Raw genomic sequence first — 24577 nt, 5'->3', positions numbered from 1 at the left:
ATTACAAGTTAAAAAATCTGAAATCTAAAAGGACAGTCGTAGAGTATCTAAGTAGTTGTCATTTTTTAAGCTGAGGGAAATTGCTATTCTGATTTATTTTTAACATCATTCGAGACTGAAATCTGAAAACTTGGAGATGACATTTTCCAGTTTTATAATCTAGTGGTAACCCCCGGGGATTACACTTGACAGCATTGAATTTAACAGCTATTTAGAGGAGTTAGATACAGAGATAGAAATTTGAGAAATACTCAATTTCAGCGCATTTTGGGGCAAAATAAACACATATCTCCTCACACACTGAGGGTGGCAATGTAAACTGGGAAACACACCCTGGAAAACAGTTTGGCTGTATCTATTACAGCTGAAATCCACCTGATGATTCAGCAATTCCACTCCACCAAGGCAGGCACTCAGCAGAAATGAGAAAGTGTATGTACCAGTATATGTGTAGATGTTGATTTCATTAGACATTCAGCTGCCCTCCCCCACCCCCGCCCCATAGGAAAAGCTGAACATCTCATTGACAGTAGAATGGAGAAATACTATACAATAAAGACAGCATAAGCTCCTGTTACAAAGCAACATGGATGAATCTCATGGAATCTTTTTTTTTTTAAATAAATTTATTTATTTATTTATTGGCCGTGTTGGGTCTTCCTTGCTGTGCACGGGCTTTCTCTAGTTGCGGCGAGCGGGGGCTGCTCTTCATTGTGGTGCACGGGCTTCTCATTGTCTTGGCTTGTCTTGTGCACAGCATGGGCTCTAGGCGCGCGGGCTTCAGCAGTTGTGGCGCACGCGGGTTCAGTAGCTGTGGCTCGCGGGCTCTTGAGCACAGGCTCAGTAGTTGTGGTGCACGGGCTTAGTGGCTCTGCGGCAGGTGGGATCTTCCCGGGCCAGGGCTCAAACCTGTGTCCCCTGCATTGGCAGGCGGATTCTTAACCACTGCGCCACCAGGGAAGTCCTCTCATGGAATCTTAAGTGAAAGAAGCCAGACACCCGAAGGGTACACGCCCTGATTCCATTTACATAAAATTCAAAACCTGGCTAAATCAATCCATGCTGACAGAAGTAAGGATATGCTTACCCTTCGGCTAGAGTCTATTTCTTTGATTTGGGTAGTAACGGCATTTAAGTGTGTGCACTCTGTGAAATGCTTTGAGCTGTCCATGCAAGTTTTTATGTTTCTGTATGTATAGACTTCAACAGAAAGCTTTTATCAAAAATATAGGTTTGTGTGACAGTCTTATGGCTGTATCTGTATCTTGAAAAATGATTATATATAACTGAAAACTAGAGAATTACTTCAGAATTAAAGTGGATTTCTACATTAAAACATGCTGCCTTACTGCTCGGTTTGGCCACTGTGGTTCTTTTTGCTTTAACAGTCCAGTCACTTGGAAAGCCATGTGCTGGAAAAAAGCAAGGTATCTAGAGGATGTGGCCTCTCCCTGGGGCCAGTGCCTCAGATAATCCATGGTAGACAGTGCAGTCTGGGCAGACTTCACACACTGGAAGACGAAATATTATCAGATACTTACTATGTGCCGGACACCTCATGTACAATATTTTAATTTCACTCTGTCTACCCTACGAAGGCAGTATAATAGACAAAACCCCTGAGGTTCAGGGACGCTACATAACCTGCCCTTGGCTAATAAGATGAAGTCAGAGTCAATGTCAAGTCTCATTCTGGCACATGGAGCCCTGCCTAGCGTTTACCGCCTCCCACCGTCTCCCTTGTGGGTGGGAATGAGAGTCAGGGTGAAAGGAGGTGATGTTGCCGAAATTCGGCCTCTGTTCACCAGGGACAAATAGGAACGCAGCCACAGTTTTGGGTGAAGTAGAAAAGAATAGCTTTATTGCTTTGCCAGGCAAAGGGGGCCACAGCAGGCTAACACCCTCAAAACTGTGTGTTCCCCACTGGAGCGTGTAGTGAGGGGTCTTACAGTGTTCAAGGAGCAGGACATGATCAGCTCATGGACGTTCTTCTGATCGGTTGGTGGTGAAGTAATCAGGAATCAGCATCATCAACCTTCAGGTTCCAACGGGTTTGGGGTCTACGTGGCTTGTGGGCAGCACACAGTTAATTTCTTCCACCTGGTGAGGGTTTTAATCTGCAAAACAGCTCAAAGGACACGGCTCAGAATATTATCTACAGTCCTTGAGGAAGAACTTGACTTTGTTTAAAGGTTCTTGACTTTGTTTAATGGCTAAAGTATGAGTATTTTGTCCTGCCTGTTTTCCTTTCTTTCTGCATTTTCTCACTTCTCTGATTAAATTTATTCTTTGACTAAAGTTTTTCTAAGACAAAAGGCAGGCGGAGCACGTGGGTGGGGACCTCTTCCGGGAAGGCCTCACAGGGTCCTCCTTACAGTGAGGTGGCAAGAGTAAGAGAAAGATGACCCGGGCCCACAAGGAATTAGTAAATACCTGTCACTCAATCTAGAGGGCCAGTAATAACCTAACGGCCTCCATCCCCACCCTAAGCGGAATGACTCCCTCCCCCTCTGGGTGTACCTTACAACTGGTTCATCCGCAGGACTTCTTACTGTGCTTGCCTTGAGGTTGTCTGTTTCCCTCTCCCTGAAGACAGGGCAGAGTCTGGCCCAGGGCAGGCACTCTGGAATTATCTCATTAGTCCCTGTGACTTAACATAATTTTAACAACAAGAGGGCTTAGAGCAGAACTGCAGGCTCTTAGGGTACTGGAGGATTCAGGTCCAAACATATGTTTGTGAGGAAAGGCAAAAATCAGTGCACACAACTTCCCAACAGAATCTCCTTAATTGTGAAATCCCACTGCATGCTTATGATCAATGATTCCTCTTCCGAACCTGAAAGGGGCGAGGTTCTCACGTGTACCAACTCTTCTGCCAAAATCCAGCTTACTTGAGAGAGAACGAGGATTAACTACACAACCCACCTCCTGCCCATGTGTCATTCATGAATCAACATAAAGTTAACACTGCTGTACCTAGGAAATGAGAAATACAATACACTCTCCTTGGCTAAGGAGAAAAGAAACTTAGGCCTATTCTAGCCATCTTGAAAGCTTAATTAGAAGGCATAAAGGCTGAACGTATGCTGAGTTCCAGTAACCACAAAGTACTGGTAATTACATATAAAATGCCTTTTCTCCTATCTGAGCATAACTGATCTCTAATTTCCTTCCACAAGGAAGGAATTATAATCTTAAGAGTGCTACGGTGTCATGGTTCTATATCCAGGTAAAAGTCAACAATATACAATTATCTACTTTATGCGGGAGTCCACAAAAAAACACCTAGGAGGATCAGTTTTCAGTGGTGGAATAAAGAACTATACATGTTTTCACCAATGGAGGTGAACTGAATAAAACTACTGATTTCTTAGAACTTTCCTTATTCAACTGCAATCTAAAAGAAAACAATCTACACCAAAGATTGCTTCTTCTGTTTCTTTTTCTCCCCAAGTCCTAGAAATCTATTTCAGAAAAGAGAGGAAATTCAGGCTGCTTTGATACTGGGTTGGCCAACAAGTCTGTTCAGGTTTTTCTGCAAGATGTTAAGGATAGACCCGAACGAACTTTTTGGCCAACCCAATACTATCAAAGTAAATTGCTTTAATAGGACCTGATCAGCTCAAGGTTTAACTCTGAAAGAAAAATGACGTGTTTAGAAGGATAATACAATAACTTTTTAAGGATATTCATAAAAATTTGCAGACCTGTTACAATGCGATTAACCTTGACTTTTATTAGTTTATTCTTACAACCACCCTGTGAGGTGGGTTTAAACAGAGAACTAGGAACAGGGTCTTTGAAAGCCTCTTTTTTCTTACTTCACACCGAGGTAACAAACCACTCGTACCTGCCTGGAGCAAGATTAACCTGGGGAAACTTGAGTGGTTTTGCAATTTTTCAACTCTCTCCACCTAAATGCCCCCTGCCTTCAGCTGCCTGAATATTTAGACTTCTGCATCAGCACAAGTCTGGCTGTCACAGCCAATCAGAAGAAAGGGCAGCCCTGGGTTCACTCCTGCTTGGCCTCCCTTTCACTGTTCTGAGCCTCAGTTTCCTCATCAGACTGCAAAATGCCTTGTGTATCTGACATAAAGGAGGACCCCAGCCGGCAACACGTCTTAATCTTTTGGCGGGCAGAATACAGCCCACCTTCTCCCAAATCCTATTTGTAAACAGCATCACAGAAAATGGCCAGTGCATACAGTTGACAAATGCCAGGAATGCCAGAAAGGAAGGTATCGAAAAAAAATTTTTTTTAAGTGTGTCAAAATGCATACCTGGCAGGTTTGGGGAAACCCAAGTGCCAGACCCATCAGACCAGCAGAGGGACAGGCGGAACACGGTAGAATCCAATCTTACACTCAACTTAGACAAAATGAAGCTGTAAAGCCCAAAACAAATGTCATTAGATTGGTTCCGAAGTCCCCAGAGTTCCAATATCGTCTGTGTTTGAGTTCAAGTCAGGCAGGCAATCGCCAAAACCAAAGGGTGGTCTCTGTGCCAAGACCTTGGGAAGGAGCTGTAGATTGTGCTTTGCAGCCAGGCATGGGGAGACGTTCCTGCCACCAACTGCAGTTTCCAACGAAGAGACCTGCCCATGACACTGACCATCAGAATCACCATTTGCTGGCCTTGCTTCGTCTGGGAGCTGAGGGGTTACCTCCTCCGGCCCAATGTTCTGCTAGCATTCTGGAACAGCCTTAAACGCATGACAGTAAAACTGACGGAAAAATAAAAATCAACACAAATCCTGAAATACTGTGGTGCTTGTAGTGCCCCCAGGGAGTAGTGCTGTAGCCCCACCCCCATCCCCGGAGGACGGCGGTGCTCGCTTCTGCTCCCTGGAGTGCTCGGACAGGGACGTCCTGGACTGGACTCAGGGCTTTACTTTGTCCCTCTGTGTGTGCTGGGTCAAGCTTCACTTTCCCACTTTTTCCCCCCTTTGCTTCCAAAACATCTAAAGCCTCTCCTGGCTCAGAAACCGTTCCTGCTAACAGTAGCGATGGCAACCACTGAATGGGTGTCTCTGGGCTTAGGTATGGTGTTGTGGCTTTACACAAATTACTCCCTTCACTCACAACCCAAGAGGGACCTTTACTGTTCCACTGTCCAGATGAAAAGAGTGAGGTTCAGAGCAGTTAACTATGAAGGGACCAAGCCAGGGCCTGACTCCAGGCCTGATTCTAAAGCCTGGGTCCTCATTGCTCCTAACACAGTGCCACTGAATCCCGCCATGACACAGCAGCACATCCCCAGATCAGAACAGAACACAGTGCAGGAGGAAAGCCGGCTCATCTGGGACTCAGAGGCTCACAGCGTATCTCCATCTGCCCTGTTGCCTCCCTGCTCCTATTAATGCCCCCCCAATCCTTTTAACACTTGTTCCATGCCCCATTCTTGCTTTCACCTGTAGTGAGAGGTATTAGTGATGATAGTTAACACTGGTTAAAGGGGTGATTCTTACCACACACACCAGCTGTGAAGGGACTTGTGGGCAAAACCTACTCAAATATCAAAGAGTGGCCTGGCTCTCCTCCTGCACAATAAACTAGGATTTAGAGGACCAGTTCTGAAAGCATGTCAATCCAACTGGAGCACCGAATAACGGATTCAGTTTCCAACGAGCCGGTTCCCTATACCTGGTCACAGGCCACACCCCAAAATCTAGTCACCGACAAATCTGCCATCTGTGGCCGAAGATGGACTGGGCCAGAGTGGATGGGCCAAACTGTTACAGAGAAACCCCCTCTAAAGAGCAGAACTTCTGGCTGTGCAAGGATTATGACACACAAAGGACTGTTTCGACTGTTCCTGGATGAAATACTACAATTCACATGTACATTAAACCACGCAAAAAACTAACCCACAAAACCCTCTAATTGAAAATGTGTAGAAGTGATGTAGTTAAAACAACTGCTTTCTAGTCTGACCAAGTTATTTATTTTTGTTTTGTTTTGTTTTTTTGCGGTACGTGGGCCTCTCACCGTTGTGGCCTCTCCCGCTGCGGAGCACAGGCTCCGGACGCGCAGGCCCAGCGGCCATGGCTCACGGGCCCAGCTGCCCCGCGGCATGTGGGATCCTCCCGGACCGGGGCACGAACCCGCGTCCCCTGCATCGGCAGGCGGACACTCAACCACTGCGCCACCAGGGCAGCCCCCAAGTTATTTTTTGACCTGTCACATTTAAAAATATTTTCACTACCACAAATTTAGAACTTGGGACAAGAATATATTTTATTTTCTCATGTAAGTTCTACCAAAAATATATTTTTTTCTTAACTTAAAAATACAGCTTTGGAAAGCAAAATTTGAGTTGTTATCATTACATGTTTTACAAACAGTTGTGAAAGGAGAAGATCAACGGAATGGATTCAATTTTTAAATATAAAAATGTTCATTTTAAAAGCTTGACCTTGTCCTTTAATAACTTCAAGGTGGGGTTCTTGCTGATTTTCTTGTTAAAGATGACCAGGAGTTCCTCTTCAGATTTGTGATGTTCATTTGTCACTGCATAATACTGAGCTAAAACCTTCACAAAGGAAAACAACTGTCAAATGGGTGTATTTGTCCTGAAAATTGACCTACAATGTTCTTTCTCTGACCCACAATAAGGCCGACAGTGACAAATGAAAGAACCCAGGTACTGGTTACACAAGGGTGTCCTGCTCGTGACAATTCGTGTAGCTGTACACGTGTGAGCACTTGGCTGCATGTTTCAGACACTGATAAAAAGTTACGAGAAAAAACCATCGTTCTGCAATAATCAAAAGACAGCAACATACGTAGAGCAGTAATTTTCATATTTAATGTAGGCACTGCTCTGGCTGAGGAAGCGTGGATGGGGTCTGGCTCCATCCCTTCCCCACAAGCCCTGAGGGGCTAAAAGGAGCAACTTGAAAGTCACTGCGACACACACATACACACGACAGTATTTCAGATTTAGAAAAACAGAACAAAACTGTACATTTTAAAATAAAGAACTGATTCTCCCCAGCTTATATATACCTGGTTCGTACTTCATACCTTTTTCCTTAGCTTTTTGATTGTTATTTCATTGTCTGGGGCCTGTTTCAGAACAGCTTTAATAGTTCCCTTCCAGTTGAATTTACCTACGATATAGAGAATTATATGTAAAACACTGTATTTTGTTGTACTACCAAAAGGGTTAAGAAACCATTTCTGCACCATCTATTTGCTGCTACCCAGGAATGAAGAAGCCCAGAACGGACAGGATGCCACAGTACCGTGCTGCAGACACCTGACCTGTCCAATCACAGTGGCCGAGAAGCGCTGACTACCATCCACAGAACTCATTCTTAGAGTGAGCAGGTTAACTAAGAACCATTAAGTACCACCATCCTATAAATTCCTATAAAAAAGATAGGGCTTGTATCTAATGAACTTAAGATTTACTAAGGATCCACTAAGATCAAGGGGCTTTCTAAGCACAGTAAGCAAGGCAAAGATGAGCGAAAGGAGCTGAACCTTGAACCAGAGAGGACAGAGGACAGCCACAAATAATTACTGTCAGCAGGTTAGGACTCATCTCGGGAACTTCTGCTTCTGGGGAGATGAAGACATATAGGCTGAAGATACATAATGCTAATGAAAGAAATCGAAGATTTAAATACACGGAAAGACATGCTATGTTCATGGCGTAGAAGACTCAACACAGTAAAGTGATCAATTCTCCCCAGATCAATATACAGGTATAATGCAACTCCTATATAAATCACAGCAAGATTCTTTGCAGACATAGGCAAGATTATTCTAAATCTTCTAATTCTGAAAAAGAATAAAGCGAGAGGAATAAGCCTACCCAATTTCAAAACTTTGGCTATAACTACTCTAGTCAAGAATGTGTGGTGGAGGGACGGATACACAAACCAATGAGACAGAACCCAGAACAGAACTACACAAATATGCCCAACAGATATTTGACAAAGGTGCAAAAGCAATTCACTGAGGGAAAAGACAGTGTTTTCAACAAATGGTGTGGACCAACTGGACGTTGATGAGCAAAGAAATGAACCTTGAACCAAGTCTCATACCTCATAAAAATTAACTCAAAATGGATCATGGACTTGGGTGTAAAAATCTAAAACTGTAAGACATTTCGGGAAAAAAACAGAAAAAAAGTCTTTGGGATTTAGGGCTGGCAAAAAGAGTTCTTAGATGACATCAAAAGTATCATCTCTTAAAGGAAAAACTGACAAGTGAGGCTTCATCAAAATCAAAAACTTTTGCTCTACAAAAAGATACTGTTAAGAGGATAAAAGGACAAGCTACAGACTGAACAAAAACTTGCAAACCACATATCTCACAAAGGACTAGTATTTAGAATATATAAAGAACTCTCAAATCTCAACAGTTAAAAAAAATCAAACAATTTAATTAGAAAATGGGCAAAGAACGAGAACAGACAATTTAATGAAGAGATAGACAAATGGGAAATAAGTACATGAAAAGATATTCAACGTCATTAGGGATATACAAATTAAAACCACTGTGAGCTGTTACTACATACCCATTGAAATGGCTAAAATAACAAACAGTAACACCAAATGTTGGCCAGGGTGTGGGGAGACTGGACCCCTCACACATTGCTGGAGGGAATATTAAACGGTACAGCCACTCTGAGAAAGTGGGCAGTTTCTTAAAAAACTAAACATGCAACTACCGTACTAGACAGCCATTGCACTCCTGAACATTTGTTCCAGAAAACATGACGCATGTCCACAGGAAAACCTGTACATGCACTTTATTCATAATAACCCTGAACTGGAAATAACCTAGATGTCTGTGAACAGATGAATGGATAACCAAATTGTGGTACATTCACACCAGGCCACTGCTCACAATGAAGAGGAATGGATTATTGAGATGTGCAGCAACCTGGATGAACCTCCTGAGAACAACGCTGAGTGACAAGAGCCAATCTCAAAAGGTTACAGACTAAATGATGCCATTTATGTCACATTCTGAAATTATAAAATTATAGAAATGGAGAGGTAAACGGAGAGGTAAATGGAGGTAAACGGACAGTGTTGACCTCTGGGGTAAAGGAGGGGGTGGGGCGAGAGGAAAGTGGGTGTGGCTATAAGTGGGGACGGGAATGTTTGTCTCTTGACTGTACGAGGTCAACAGCCCAGTGGCATTTTGTCCTACAGTTGTGTGAGGGATCAGCCTCGGAGGAAATGGGGTAAAGGCTACAGAAGGGTCCGTAAGTCTGTATCATTTCTTACAACTGCACGTGAATCTACAATTATCTCAAAACTGAAAATTTAACTTAAAAAAAAAAGAGAAGCTTCACATAATCAAAGTTACAAGCTAAGAAATCTAACCCAACTCGAGCAGTTACTGAAGTTCTGTGAATAAAGTCTTGATTCCCATCGAGTCCTCGGGCCTGTTCTTGACTGGCAGGACCCTAGGGAGTGCTCTAGGCCTGAGCAGTGGGAACAGCTCTGCGGAGGGGGCAGTGCTCAAGAGGAACCTTGGAGCTGCCAAGTGCGCACTCTGGCTGAGGGACGGGGTGGCCATGGGGCTCTGAGCGCGGGGACAGCAGGGACAGACCCAGAGACGGGAGGAGGAAAAGCCAAGCCCGGCTGGACCTCAGGGTACTTCTAGGAGAGGATGAGAGGCAGGGACAAGAAAGCAGGGAGAGCGAACAGGGCCTCAGAACCAGGGTTTATTTTAAGCTCCAAAGATAACACATGCTTCCAATCCAGACAGCTTTACATTCCATCCTCAAAGCTGGACAGACCCTGTACGACCAACTCACACAGCTCTCGCTCATTACTTAGCAGTCACACCCTAGAAAACGGATTTTGCTTCAAGTTCTTCCACGTGCCTCTGGAGGGCATGACCATCGGACGGGCCCAGCTCTCCTCCTCCTCCCCCAGCCTAAAGAGGGCAGAGCTTCCAAATGATGGCAGCCATACCTTTTGCAGAAGCCTCATGGTTTTCCGGTTCTCCGTCCTCAGAATGTCCCAGGAGCTTAATCTTTTTCTTCTTAGAATCTGCTTCAACTAAGTAATTAGAAAGATTTAAAAAAATACTTCGCATTTATACTAGCGGCTACCATTTAATGAGAAGCCTACATGGCCAGGCCCCTCACATCCATCACCCTGCTCATTCCCCAAGCACCCCAGCCCCGTGGGGTTTCTCCTCCAAGGCAGATGACAAAATGGGCAGTTGCGAGGTGATGGTACCTGCCCAGACTAAGCCCAGGACGGCCTGATCCCAAACCTTATGCTCTTTGCCTTACGTGGTTCAAAATGCAAGGTCTAACAGATTTTAGACATCCCAAACTCACAGCTTAAAAAGTATTTAACAGGGGCTTCCCTGGTGGCGCAGTGGTTGAGAGTCTGCCTGCCAATGCAGGCGACACGGGTTCGTGCCCCGGTCTGGGAAGATCCCAGATGCCGCAGAGCGTCTAGGCCCGTGAACCATGGCCGCTGAGCCTGCGTGTTCGGAGCCTGTGCTCCGCAACGGGAGAGGCCACAACAGTGAGAGGCCCGCGTACCGCAAAACAAAAACAAAAACAAAACAACAAAAAAAAGAATCCGCCTGCTAAAGCAGGGGACACGGGTTCGAGCCCTGGTCCAGGAAGATCCCACATGCCGTGGAGCAACTAAGCCCGTGCGCCACAACTACTGAGGCTGTGCTCTAGAGCCTGTGAGCCACAACTGCTGAAGCCCGAGCACCTAGAGCCCGTGCTCCACAACAAGAGAAGCCACCGCAATGAGAAGCTCGTGCACCACAACGAAGAGGAGCCCCCGCTCGCCGCAACTAGAGAAAGCCGGCATGCAGCAACGAAGACCCAATGCAGCCAAAGGTAAACAAAAATAAATAAATTTATTAAAAAAACAAAAAACAAAACAAAACAAAAAACAAACCCTGGAGCATAAGCTAGCCACAAACCTTCCGAATGCTTCTGCTTTCTTTTCCCTAGACTGGTTTTTGTCTCCCCTTCCCGCTCTGCGCCTCTATCCACCGCCCCGTCCTGGGTGCACTCAGCCTTGCTCCTCTGGCTCTTCTTCCCTGCAGAGCTGGCGGCCTCGAAGACGGCCTCCCCTGCAGCCTCCTGCTCGGCCTCCTGTCCTGCTTTGCGCTTCTTAGGCTTCTGACTCTTTGAATTCTCTTGGTGGTTTTCTAATTTTAGTTCTTTCTTTTCCTTTTTTCTCTTCTTCTGCCGTTCTTCCTTCCTTTCTCTCTTATTCTTCTTCGTCTCTGCTGGCTCTTCCACGCTGTCATTTGCTTTGGAGGACGCGACCTTGGCGTTGTTCTCTGCACATGGTTTGGCCGTTTGCTCCAGCGGCTTCTGATCTTGCCCCTTACTGACTGGTTCCTTATTATTAAGCGAAACCAAGAAACACATAAATTCTCATTCCAGACACATATCATCTCATGTATCTACTGAATAAATTCTTCTAAGGAAATTTTTATTACTTACCATTTTACAACTGTGACCACCCCCAAAAACAGTTAACATGTGGCAGTAAATATACAAAGATGGAAAAAACTACCCACAGCCCACATTCCTCTCTGCACTTAACATTTTCATTCCACTGGAAAAGTGAAGAATCTGTATGCCATGTAAAAGCCAGACCTTTAATTCTGGCTCGCTATTTGCCTTTTTGGTAGAAGATGAGCATGTAGGTGTGGCAGAAACCACCAGATTTATGCATCTGCAGACCTGGGTTCAAGTTCCAGCTCTGTTCATTACTAGCCAGGTAACTCAGGGCAAGTTATTTACCTGCTCCAAACCTATTTCCTCATCTGTGAAAAGAAAGCTAGTGATATCTACCTGATACAGTTCATGTACAAATAAAAGGAGAAAAGCGATGCTCAATAAAGCAGCCAGATGTACGGGAAGAGTTTTGTAAACGACTGAGTACTAGACAGAGGTGCTGTTATCATCATCAGTGTTTAGATTGATGGTTACCCTTAGCGGACAGTCAGGGACACCTGGACAGAGTATAAAGTGGAGAGTAAGGAACCATGGAAACGTGAGCTGGAATAAGATAAACTTCCCATTTACTGCACCACCTTACTCAAACCAGCACACAGACTGTTTTAAAAAATGACTTCAAGCCCCATTGCCTGCTGCAGTCTCTAGGCCTGCCCTTTCTCAAGAGAAGATGTGGAGCAATTCACTGAACTGCTCAAGGAGCCCTGATGCATCTGGAGGGACAGGGCCAAGGTCAGTGCTGGCGGCTCCGGGGCTGCTGCCCGTGTGGTGGACAGTCCGAAGCCAGGGCCCACGTTCCATCTCTGTTAGTTAACGGCCAGGTGACTGGCACAAGTCACCGCAGTCCTCCTCCTTTGAGAGGCGAGGCCACAAGGGGGGAATGCTGCCCCCAACCTGGACCAAATGAAGGACTGGCTTTCACTGACAAACAAGAACTCTACTGAGCTCCCGCCTCAGGCAACCCTCAATGCCCAGCCCCGGGCTCAAAGAGTAGCATTTAGGATATTAATACTAAAGATTAAACTAAATAGTTGGAGTTTTCTCAGCAGCAGTTCAGAGAAGTCAAGTCGTCCATGTACATGCGGGCGAAGCAGGGATGAGTTCAGAAAGGATCTCAGGAGGAAGAGGGACACCCTGTCCTACAAGCTCCTTCCTAGGGTACAGTGTGTAGTGGGCATGATCACACCAGGGTCTGAGCGCCGCAGCCCTGAGACTGACCCGTTCAGCTAAGTCTCTAGCTGCTGCCTCGCCTCCACTTCCAAACCAATCCCCCAGCTGCTGGAAGAAGGTGGAGAGAGGGAGGGGAGAGAGCGAGGAAAGGAAGGAGGGAGGGAGACACACATTCACCCACCCAGCAGCTACTCAATAAATGAGTGAACAAATTCACTCCCCATCTACTTCCTATGTCATTCCAGGCTCTCCTCCAACGTGGTCCCCTCAGGGACGACTTCACTGACTCTCTCCTGACAGAGCACCCTCCTTTACTCTCTGCCCCGTCTCCTGCCTCCCATTGCTTCCTGGCCCGTATCACCACCTCACACCATAGCATCAACCCTTATACGCAGCTGTCTGTCTGTCTCCCCCACTAGAATACAGCTCTGGAGGGCAGGACTTGGGCCTGAGGATGGCTGCGTCCACAGTGACCAGGTGCGATGCACACCAGGGTACAGAGAGTGTTGCAGCTGAGAAGAATATAAAGTCTCCAGCCCAACACCTCCGGGGCCTCTGAACTCTTTGCACCACAATCTCTAGGCACATGCTGGGACATTTACTGCACAAAGGCAATGCAATAACAAGCCTCGTTTTACAGAGCTCAGAGTTTACCACGAGCTGCTTGCTGGTTATTTTATTTAATTCTTAGTATGTTCACAGCTTTAAAAAGGAAAGTGGAAAACCCTTTTTTTTTGAACTCTGGAGTTAAACTAAGTAATTTTAAACTTTTGATTCTTAGTTAAAATGTAAATAACCTTTAAAAAGCAGGTGCCACATGACTGCCAATTAAATGATTGGTTGTAAGGTTTCAAAGGCCTAGTTTGTATGTTTAGAGACACACGCTAGATATACTGCCAAGAGAAAGTTTCATTTTTATCCCAATCTGTGGCCAAAACCATTCTCTCTACATAAAAAAGCAAATCAATTGCTGACAAGGTGACTAGAATAGAAGACCAGTCAGACCCCACTGGTTTTTTTGAAACACTAACAATATGTCTCCAGATGGGACTTAAGCTCCAAGTAGGAGCTAAGTGCAACTGAATTAATGAGAAAAATGTTTAACAATGTAACCAAGAATGTGCCTACAAGATATCAAAGTAAGACTCTCTGCATGTGTATTCCACGTCTGGGGCCTCTCTGATCAAACCATTTTGACTGAAGGTGGTTGACTCATTTACTCCCATGACTTCTCCGTCCAGCAGAAGGAAGGAGACCAGCACTTACCGAGTGCCCCCTACCTGCTGGCCATGAGCTGGGATGCCTGTATACCCTCATTTGCCTTCCGTGATCCCTCACCCCACACCTAAAAGAACACCTAGTCACCCTCTCTGTCCTCACCCTGTTTATTTTTCTTGGTGGCACTATCACACCTGAGATATTTTCTATTTTTTGTTTGGGGCCTGACACACATCAGGTACCCAGTAAGTACTGAGCATAAATACCCACTTTTATTTAAGATAAGGAAACTCAGGCTCAGAGAGGTTAAATAACATGCTCAAGATCAAACGCTTGGCAAACAGCACAGCAGGGATTCCAAACCAGCTCTGTCAGAAACCCGAAGGTCCTGTTCTTTCTAACACTTCCCGCTGCCTGATTTCTAAGCGGATCAATTCATGTTAGCTGGTACCATTATCAAACATTGGGATTAAATACCTTTCTCTGCACAATAAGGAAATCTTCTCTGCAGTGCACTGTTTATTCCTTCCCATTAATGAAGGCACAGAGAGGCTCTCTGAAAAAGAAGGCTGTCTTGACCTCCAAAAATAAGACATTCCCGTTTCATTATTACCAATCATTTTTGCCACACTGCAAGTCTAGAGTGAGATCTGACTTACATTGCTGGAAGCTTCAGAAAAGATATTCCACACCTGCTCCAGGATGGATTCATTATGAACTTTTAAACTGTTCTTCATCCAATTCTGTATGAAAAAAAAAAAGAAAAAACCTCACTTATCCCATATTTTGACAGGTATACATAAGCTGTCACCAATAGGCCCATATCCCTTCCATTCAAGGAAGTCATATCAAACACATACCTGAAATTTCGCCCTTTTCCTGGGAACGTTGTCAAAACCACTAATTTGCCCTAAAAGTTCCCTCACTTTGGGGCCGACATTGGGTCTTTTTATTAATTCATTAATTTTCTACAAAAAATGAAGATAAAACAAAAACAATAAATAATTGACAGATGAGTTTCATGAAAGTCAAACTCGCGGGTTCACACGTCACGTACAGATTTTGTATTAATGTCTATGTTTACAAATTCAACATAGTACTGAAAGTCCAGAGCAATTAGGCAAGAAATATAAAGCATCCACACTGGAAAGGAAGAAGTAAAATAATCTCTGTTCGCAGATAACATAGTCTTACACGGTGCAAACCCAAAAGATTCCACAAAAAGAATCTTCAGGGCCAATTAACAAGTTCAGCAGTCACAGGATACAAAATCAACACTCAGAAATCAAGTTGCATTTATATATACTAACAGTAAACAAATCGAAAAAGAAATTAAGAAAACAATTCCACTTATAATACCATCAAAACGAATAAAATGCTTAGGAACAAACTAAACCAACCAACGGGCTGAAAGACATATACTGAAAACTACAAAACACTGCTGAGAGAAATTAAAGATACAGATAAATGGAAAGATATCCCATGTCCATGAATTGAAGACAATATTATTAAGATGTCAGTACTACCCAAAGAGAGCTACAGATTCCAATGTAATCCCTACCAAAAAATGAAAAAGCTCTGTAGATAGATGGTGGTGATGGTTGCACAACATTGTGCATGTACTTAGTTGTATATACTTTAAAATGGTAAACTATATGTCATGTATAATCTATCACAATTTTTAAAAACTGAAAGAAAAAAGTATAAACAAACCAAAAGTGATCAAAAGAATAAGACAAAAGTGGATATTCTAGGGACTAAATTTAAGATCAAGACAACAATATTAAAATCGAACAAACAAACATGACATAGCAAGAACAAGAGATGAAAAATAAATAAGTGATCTAGAGAAAGGGCTTATGGCAATCACAGTGAAGGCAGAGGAAAAAGGTAATTATTAAAGTTAGGGAGATGGCAATCCATAAGAAAGATGGTCACTCATGAGCCAACAAATAAAGACAAATAATGCAGCTAAACAAATATAGTGCAGGAAAGGGTCCCTGCATTAGGGAAGAACTGCAGCTATATATAAACAGACCAGAAAAAAACTGATACAGGATACAAAGAGGATAAGGCACCCAGGCAGAAAAACAAATCAAGAAAGCATGAACAAGGAAGAAGTCAGGCTAGCTCAGCACAGGCCAGAGCCGCGTGCTGAACCAGAGGAGAAGCGTACCAGCGACCGAGTTTGGAGGAAAACACTGAGATCCATGCCAAATAGGGTATTTCTCCCTGACCCACTATCCACTCTCTGTGTGTAAGCACAGAGACATTGGGAAGGATGCTTGGTGAACATTAACACTGATGGGATTCCAAAATTCAATCTTTAAAAATGGAGAATTTAAGGATTTAAGGAACAGAATAAATACCCAAATCCATGTCTGTTGGACAGGTCGCAGCAGGACCCGTGCACTCTCCCAGCAGACCACATTCGGTCTCAGGTGTCTGCTAACGATGCCAGCTAGGGAGCTAGAGAGGACTTGGATGGGGAGCGGACCGGTGCACCAGGACAGAATCCGGAACAAAGTCCTCGGATCTCTAATACAGTGGCACGGCTGCTGAAGCCTGACAGTTTAGAACAAGGGTGGGCAAACCTTTTCTGAAAAGATTTGAGGCTTTGCAGACCATTTAGTTTCTGTCCTAACTACTCAGTGCAGTCCTTGTAGCACTAAAGCAACCATAGACAACGTGTAAACAAATGGGTATGGCTGGGTGTCAATAAAACTTTACAAAGAGGCAGTGGGCCGGATCTGACCTGTGGGCTGTACTTTGCTGACCTCTGCTCTAGAGGATTTCATTCAAGATGTGATGTCAACAGACACACACAGAACTCACACACCAGGTACCTCCAGCTCAGGGGCCTAGGAATGTTATCCGGTACTCAGGGAGAGCAGACATAGGGCCCCAAAGTATGGCTGATGGCCGCCGGCCCAAATATCTCAGTTAAGACAAGGGGTCTCACTAGCGTCTCAATCTGCACTGGCAGACTTTGTTAGTCCTTCGTGAACCGATTTTCCCTCCCAGGAGTTTTCTAACTCAGTAAGCTAGTCAATATCAGAAATTTCACATTTAAACTCTGTCATCAAAGAGAGTAACTATTTATTTGATTTCCAGGAAAATACAGAGTTTCCACACAGATGACATGTCTTTTCATTCTCCTACCTTCCTTTCTGAATCTTTCCTCCTGCTACTCTTCTGTAAATGGTGAATAACATACTGGAAGCTATACCTCAGTAAACTAGGGATTTCATTGCTTTTGCCACTTTTATAATGTATGCTTTCATTCTATTTTAGAAGTAGAAAATTCCTCACATTTATGAAAATGTCTCTGTTTTGCCCGACTCTGATGACAGACACCACAGCTTAACATAGTTTGAGTTATAAAAAATGCATCTTCACTAGATGCAGATACAGATTAGAAAGGTTCCATTCGGTTTCGTAGCCAAGGGAAAGTCAGTGAGAATTTGGAAATATTTTTGCAAGAAATCTGCAAAACGTGTAGATTAAAGACAAAATACACTGCAGTTGCACTGAAAGAGAAATAAAGAGCTCTATCCGAAGACGTGATGTTTCTGGGTCTTGCCTGCACGGATGATAACATTTATTCTTGGTTTCTTAGGTGTCCCAAGAAACTAGAAGATGTCAGATGAAGCTTTTTGATGAATTAGATCTTACAGGGCTTCCCTGGTGGCGCAGTGGTTAAGAATCCGCCTGCCAATGCAGAGGACATGGGTTCGAGCCCTGGTCCGGGAAGATCCCACATGCCGCAGAGCAACTAAGCCCATGCGCTACAACTACTGAGCCCGCGCACCTAGAGCCTGTGCTCCGCAACAACAGAAGCCACCGCAATGAGAAGCCTGCACACCGCAATGAAGAGTAGCCCCCCCTCTCCGCAACTAGAAGAAGCCCGCGTGCAGCAACAAAGACCCAATGCAGCCAAAAATAAATAAAAATAAAAACAAATTAAAAAAAAACAAAACAGTTGAAGTCTTTAAGAAAAAAAGAGATACAGTCCAAGTAAAATAATAATAAAAAGAAAAGAAAAGGAAGACCTTACCTGAATCCATGCCTGCTGTTTAACATCACCTTTGTGGGTTTTACCTTCATACCCTTTGCCACCATACTTCTGATTTTCGCTTATGCATTTCACATGGTTTTTATAGTCGTCACCCCTTAAAGTGAGAAAGTTCCACCGTTAGATTGATTCTCAAATTGGAGTCTCTGTCTAAAGCTAGCACGCTGCCCCAGCCTTCTGCCGTCCACACTTACATTCACATCTGTGCTCTGTACAGCCATCTCACCTCTTTCACTTACTATACTGGTAACCTCCTGGTCACATCACATTTTCCTTCTTCCCAACTGTTCAAAACCCACCACCAAACTTTCCACCCATTTTTATATACAAATGTCTTAAAATCAAATTGATAGGCAGCATTTTTTTTTTTAGTCATATATGAATATATACTAAATAAAAAAGGAAAGAACTCTCTACAACAGGGTGGCTTTATCTTAAATTACAAAACCTGTAGGACTTCCTGGTAATATAGTAGGCAATCAATAATCAGTTGTAGACTAAGTTAAAAGGTGGTGTAAAATGGTGGTATCAGGTCACAAAAAAGATCTAGGAGTCTTGGAAAAAAAGGAAACTTGATTCTGTCTCAAACGATCTTTCTAAAGCTCTATGGGGTCCTCAGGGAAACGTGGGAGCAAGGTTGAGGGCAAAGTCCCCTAAGGAGAAACCACCCAATTTTCACCTGTTCTATATATCCCTCCTCCTAGGATTAGGTATGAACGAAGACTTTAGCAGTTTCCAAACTTTTTTTTTTTCTTTTTTTAAATATCACTGCTTTAGAAAGAAATTAAAAGGGACTGTCAGCAAGTATCCCCCAAATGCCATAGAGGCCATTAGGACGGATGCACCAAAAATGACCTTTTTACCTGAACCGTCTGAAGCTGAAGGGAATCAGTATGAGGCTGAGGTTGGCCAACTACAAATGACCCTCCCGAAGAAACAGTGGACGAGCAAGATCCATCCTGCCCCTCCCCTCAGTCCTCCCCTTTCCAGAGACCCTCTCAGTGGAAGCACCTGACACACGGGGGGCCAGGAGCTTCACTGCCACCATCACCGCCGATTTTCTAGGGAGGGCCGAGCCTCTTCTCCCAGATAGCTCCTCCACTGTGAATTAATAAATTCATTTTCCGGTCTATAAATCCATTTCTTCACTGTGATCAGCACACCACACCCCTGAAACCCTACTCCACGTGGTCACCTCCCTGGGTCTGGTAACGGTGCCAAGGACACAACAGCAAGTGTCACAGACTGATCAGATTATGACCGAACCCATAATTCCCTTTCCCTGAGTCTTCTCTTTACATCACCCTTAAAAGGCAAATGGTCTTGTAAGGCACTTTTAATTTTTTTTCTTAATTTCTTTTCTCAAATTTGCCTCTTGCTTATTCTTTTTTTTTTTTTTTTTTTTTACTGCTTTGTGGGACCAGGGGTTCCATAATTGGTCTGGACCTTTACTATGGATCTACCTGAATTCTGTGGAACTTACCAGAAGTCTTTACCGCAGTCAATGCAGGAAAGACATTCACAGTTTCGGCAAAGAGCCACATGCTTTTCTACTTGTATTTTCTTCACTGATTCACCACATGCATTGCATGTAAAAAATACCATTTTTAGCTAAATGATTAAATATTTTTTTATCCAAGACAGGTTTTAAGTCTTATCCTAAAAGAAAAATCAAAAAGGAAAAAAGATAATTATCATTGTAGTCTGAAACTGCTTTTCCAAATATATGATTCAGACAGCTAGCTTTTCACATGAAAACAACAACAGAATCAAAGCTGATTAGCAATCTACATAAACCTCTACCACCACATAAGTAAAATTATAATCAACAATAATAATATGGCTAACTTTTGTTGAGTGCTTACCATGTGCTGGGCTCTATTCTAACAGCTTTAAGCTAATGAACTTATTTAATCCTCACAGCAACCCTATGAGGTAAGGACTATTACTGTTCACAATTTACACGAGGTATTGGGACTCAAAGAGATTAAGTAATTTGCCCAGGGTCACACAGTAGCGGAACCAGGATTTAAGCTTCACAGGCTGTCTCTAGAGATGAAGAGTTTTGGGGGCGTTAAATGAAATATCCTACCTTTCCCAATAACTTAAAGTGCATACATGCGTTCTCTTTCTCTCTAATGCCTCTAGGTATGCGCTGCAAATTATTTCAAGTCCCCAAACACAATAAGAACACAGCAAAAGGGGAACTGAGGAAGGTTTGGAAAGTGGAGAAGAGGCCTAAAAATAATTTCTATAAGCACAAAAAGCACTCCTATAGGCATAACTATGTACCCACCAGATGTTAAAAATGAGGATGTGCCTCTCAGTTTTAATGGACAGGAGTAGGTGTGGCTCCCTGTCAGATCAATAAGAAAGAAACGGGACCATATTCAGGTGTCCCAATGCTGGGTGCTGCATTACTGGAGGGTGTTCCCAAACCCAAGTGTCCCGAGCACTGCCCCATGATCAAGTGGGTCCACACCTACACATAACTACCATTTAAAAAGTTCACGGAGATGCTATTGTGCTTAACAAAACATGAATTCACCTAAAAGTGTGACAGAAGTCATAGTAACTTTCCAGGGTTATATAATTTTTTATCACTAGATTCTAAGAGTGTTGTCATTTTACATTATAAATAAGTTTCACATTATAAATAAGTTTCACAGCAAAAATATTGAGAACAATTGTTTAACCCAGCACTTTCTTCCTCATGGTGAAGGTAAGGATCAAGTAAACTGATACAATTTGTTTCCAGATAAGACTTCATTCGAGAATCCTTCAGCACAAATGAGTGACTCCTGGGTCGTGGAAAATTCTCATGTATGAAATCACTGTCTCTCCTCCACTCCCACGTTCTGAGTCACTGCTGGAGAGGACATACCTAAGCAAGGATCAGGGCTATTCCCATCCATTCAACCCTGAATGGAAATGTACATCCTGGCTGCAACTCCAGGGTTTACAGAGGCCCAGCTGGTCTCTCTTGGGGGTCTCTTGCCCCACCGAGCACTGCTGGATGTCAGTTTGCCTGATGTGTTACACACAAAACGCGGGTCCCTGACCCCAGGACCCCTTCCTCAGCTCACCATCAGGGTTACATGTGGTCAGCTACAGCCTAGCAGAGAATCCAGAGGAAAACAAACCTGAGGGTTCTGGGATGCGCACCAACGAAGACCATCTTCTCGCCTGATTATGGTAAAGACATGTGAAACAGTCACAAGTCCTGGGGGGCTGGCATCACTTGGACTATGACCTATTCCCCCAAAGCCAGCGTTCTGTACCCAGCAGAAGGATGATAGATTACTGGCAGGCAACAGAGAAGCCACCCTGCCTCACAAGGAGAACAAGGCCAGAACAAAAGCCCACACCACACTGTCAAATAAACAGTCTCTAGCGGCACTTTGGTCTAAGAATGACAGTAAACCATTAATTAAGCACCCAGAAATGGACTGTCATTGTACACACAAGGTAGAAGCAGCTGCGATGAGCCAAATTACCTGCTGGAAAATTTAAAAGTACTTTCATAAGGAGATTCAACAATGAAAAAAATACCCCCTCAAACTGAAGCTATGGACTGGAGCTTTCCAACCTTCATTTTTGAGGTCTATTCTGTATCTTAATCAAGGGGGAGAGGGGAGGGGAGGAGGCTTAGGCAAGCTTTGAGATCCAGTTGGGTGGTGCAGGCTGCAGTGGAAGGTCAGGAATTAAAGGCCTGAAGAGGACCGCTGGAGACAAAATTTATCAACTCAAAGCCAGTGATGTTGACAAAAAAGATGATCGGAATATCTGTGTAAAACATGTTTTTACCTCTGGGGATTAACCATACACAGTGTAAACATCAGTTCAGGCGAGGATTAGAACTTGGTCACGTGTCCGTCAGAAAAATACCCCTCCAAACGTTTTCATTTGGTTTTTCGTGGCATATGTTTACATTTAGAAATCTGTTGCGATTCTTTAAAAGGTAGAATGGGTAGCTTGCACAGTAAGCCAGAACTCAGTCTCACAGTGCCTCTGGATTTTTAGAGCCATCACTGCATTTTTAGAGTTGATGAGCAATGGGGGCAGTGTGGCCACCTGCTTGCTAAGGAGGTAAGGTCTGTAAGGAGCTTACCCCTTTCTTTTATGCAGTAAACACTTGCCTGTGTGCCTGTGTGGGGAGAGGAGGGAGGGGCTGCAAAACAGCAAGCCCAAAACCACCCTAACTGCACAGCCTGCCTGGCAAGCCTGAGCGCAGGGCTGACAATTTCAGAAGTGCAAACGCTACAAACTTACAAGAAGACACCCTGTGAAAATTCAGCTCCTCTAATTGAAGATAGCACTGCACTTCCTGAAACAAAAGACTCAACTCATTCAAACTTCACAAGACTAAATAAATGTGCAAGAAATTTAAATAATTAAACTTTCAAATGATGTTTTTGGTAAATTTGTAACATTTGTAGCTCAGAGGTTAGAAAAGCTAAAAACATGCTGCATTAAGACTTTTAGGACACCTGTCTACTGGGTTCAGGTGCCATATATGTCATGACCGTCCATTTAAAGGAAATCTAAGTCTTTAGCCTAAAGCCAGGCCACACTGGCCAAGGAGACCACCCTTGTCACAGCAGAGTATGATGGGTATTGGACAGTAGCGCTGAGTTGATGGGCAACAGACAGCATCAGTATGGGGCCGGGAACTTGTGAAGCAATCCCGGCACCTCAGTCTCCTCTTATCAAGACGGTGGCCGAGTTCTGTTGACCTGGGCCTGGAGTCAGGGCCAGAGGATCTGAGCTGGAGCCCGCATCTGCCAAGTGAAAACTAAATGACCTCGAGGTACCTAAACTTCGCAGATTCCGTTTATCTGTAAAATGGGTCTATTATCTATCGTAGAGCACTGTGTGGAAAGTTAAACAAGATCCCAGATGTCAGTGATGGATCCTTACCCAATGGTAGAATTTCTTGTGATCTATTAATCTGCACGTCAGTGACATGGCTCCCAGTCCCCTCCAAACACATGCTTCTTTAAATGTGACCCTCAGTCCATCCATCCATCTTCATAAACTCTCTCTAGTCTCCTATGGCTCCCCACCCCATGGGTGCCCACGCTACTGCCCTGTTCCCTGATGACATGAACTCAGGTTTGTTCTGGGATTGTATTTGGGGTGATTTTTTACCTTCCTCCCTACACATTTTTGTATTGTTTATTAAAAAAAAAACAACTATTCTTAAAACGTTCCTTCGCATACACACACAGACCTAAACCCCATTGCCACCATCACACACCGAAACAGCCCACCTGAGGGGCCAAGCTGTCAACAGCCCCCAGTGAGCTGTGGCCTTGAGCACTCAACCCTCAAAACTTAAATTCTCCCATCTGTGAAACAATGCATCTGGTCATCTAGGCCAGCCCTGAGCCCCTTGGGGGGTGGCGGGGAGGAGGGAGAATTCCAAGAAACGAAGGGTATGGTGAAAGGGAAGGACAGACAAGTACAAACTGTCCACCATCACACCTAAACCTCTGAATGTGGGGTGATGAGCGTCTGGATGTGCACTCAGGGAGGACCTCTCCCTTGCTCTGCAAAAACTCTAGTTGGCAGGTACACCCATCTCCACTGGACAGATGAGCCAGCTGAGGCTGGGAGAAGCTGAGCCGTGTCTCTCTGCCTCCCAGTTCCAGTCTCACACCCTCCCCACACACTACATCACCAGCACGGGTTTAAACACTGGTGTAATAACTATCTGTGCAAGCCTACCTGTCAGGCACTATGCTAGGCACTGGTGGGGAAGGCTGGGGCCGCTCTTTGAATAAGTCCCAGATGGGTCCTCTGCAGGAAAGGCAGCCTTGTACGCACTCACACCCCACTTCATGCCCCTAATCTCTCCTCAGAGGCAGGGGCTGCAGAAAATCCTGACATTTATTGAGCATCTACTATGTGCCAAGCCCTATCATAGGCGGTTAACACGTTTGGGCTCATGTAATCCTTACAAGAATTCTCTGAGTTAGATTCTATATTATTCCCTTTTGACAGACCAGGCACGAAGTGGTTCAGTAACCTGCAGCAGGTCACACGTACAGTTAGTGGCAAACCTGGATTCACACGCAGCTATTCTGGCCCTAAGTCCCGGGCTCTCAACCACTATGCCCTAAGGCCTCCTCCTTTGGGACCCAGCTCCCCAAGACTCAAAGAAGGCAAGCGCCTCGTCCCCAACATGCCTTGTAGCCCAGTCCAGCGGTGACCAACCATCCTGGCTGCAAACCCCTCTGTGGGTTCAAGGCACGGGGGCCTTTCCATTTTAAAACCCGGAGGGATTGGTCATCCCAAGTCCAGAACTCCTTCCACTTCCCCAGAGTACGAATGGGACCTGAATGCATTTCCTCCTTCCATGCGTATACGCCAAAGGAGAGACTCTCTAACGGTGGAAACGCAGGCATCGGCCACAGCGCGTCCCCCGCCCCACTCTCTGAGCCCCAGCCTCCTAGGTCGGACCTCTGGGCCACCACCCCTCACCTCTGAGCCAGCGCCCGCCAAAGGTTTCAACCGGCCGCGAGAGCACGTGGAATCGCCACCGCCCGCCCAGCGGAGCCGTCACCTCCCTCCAGAGATTCCCCCAGCAAAACTCGCTTCTGCGCCTTCTCGCGCGCCTGCGCGCCGCGGCCACAC

General features: G+C 44.6%; 1 protein-coding gene across 1 annotated transcript; it reads right to left on the bottom strand.

Annotated features, from left to right (window-relative positions):
- Positions 1-1829: 1829 nt before the first annotated feature.
- Positions 1830-24574, bottom strand: LYAR (Ly1 antibody reactive). The gene is made up of 9 exons (XM_030864208.3): positions 24425-24574; positions 19422-19597; positions 17921-18035; positions 14724-14831; positions 14523-14606; positions 10926-11352; positions 9944-10030; positions 7026-7111; positions 1830-6531 (listed from the first exon to the last, which is right to left on the bottom strand). The coding sequence occupies exons 2-9, from the start codon at positions 19541-19543 to the stop codon at positions 6397-6399; spliced, it is 1164 nt and encodes a 387-aa protein (XP_030720068.2). The 5' UTR covers positions 19544-19597; positions 24425-24574; the 3' UTR covers positions 1830-6396.
- Between the last annotated feature and the right edge of the window lie 3 nt (positions 24575-24577).

Source organism: Globicephala melas, chromosome 5 (genome assembly GCF_963455315.2).
Source record: "Globicephala melas chromosome 5, mGloMel1.2, whole genome shotgun sequence".
Classification (NCBI taxonomy): domain Eukaryota; kingdom Metazoa; phylum Chordata; class Mammalia; order Artiodactyla; family Delphinidae; genus Globicephala; species Globicephala melas.
Note: the sequence above shows the minus strand (reverse complement) of the source record. Positions and strands in the feature narration are given on the sequence as shown.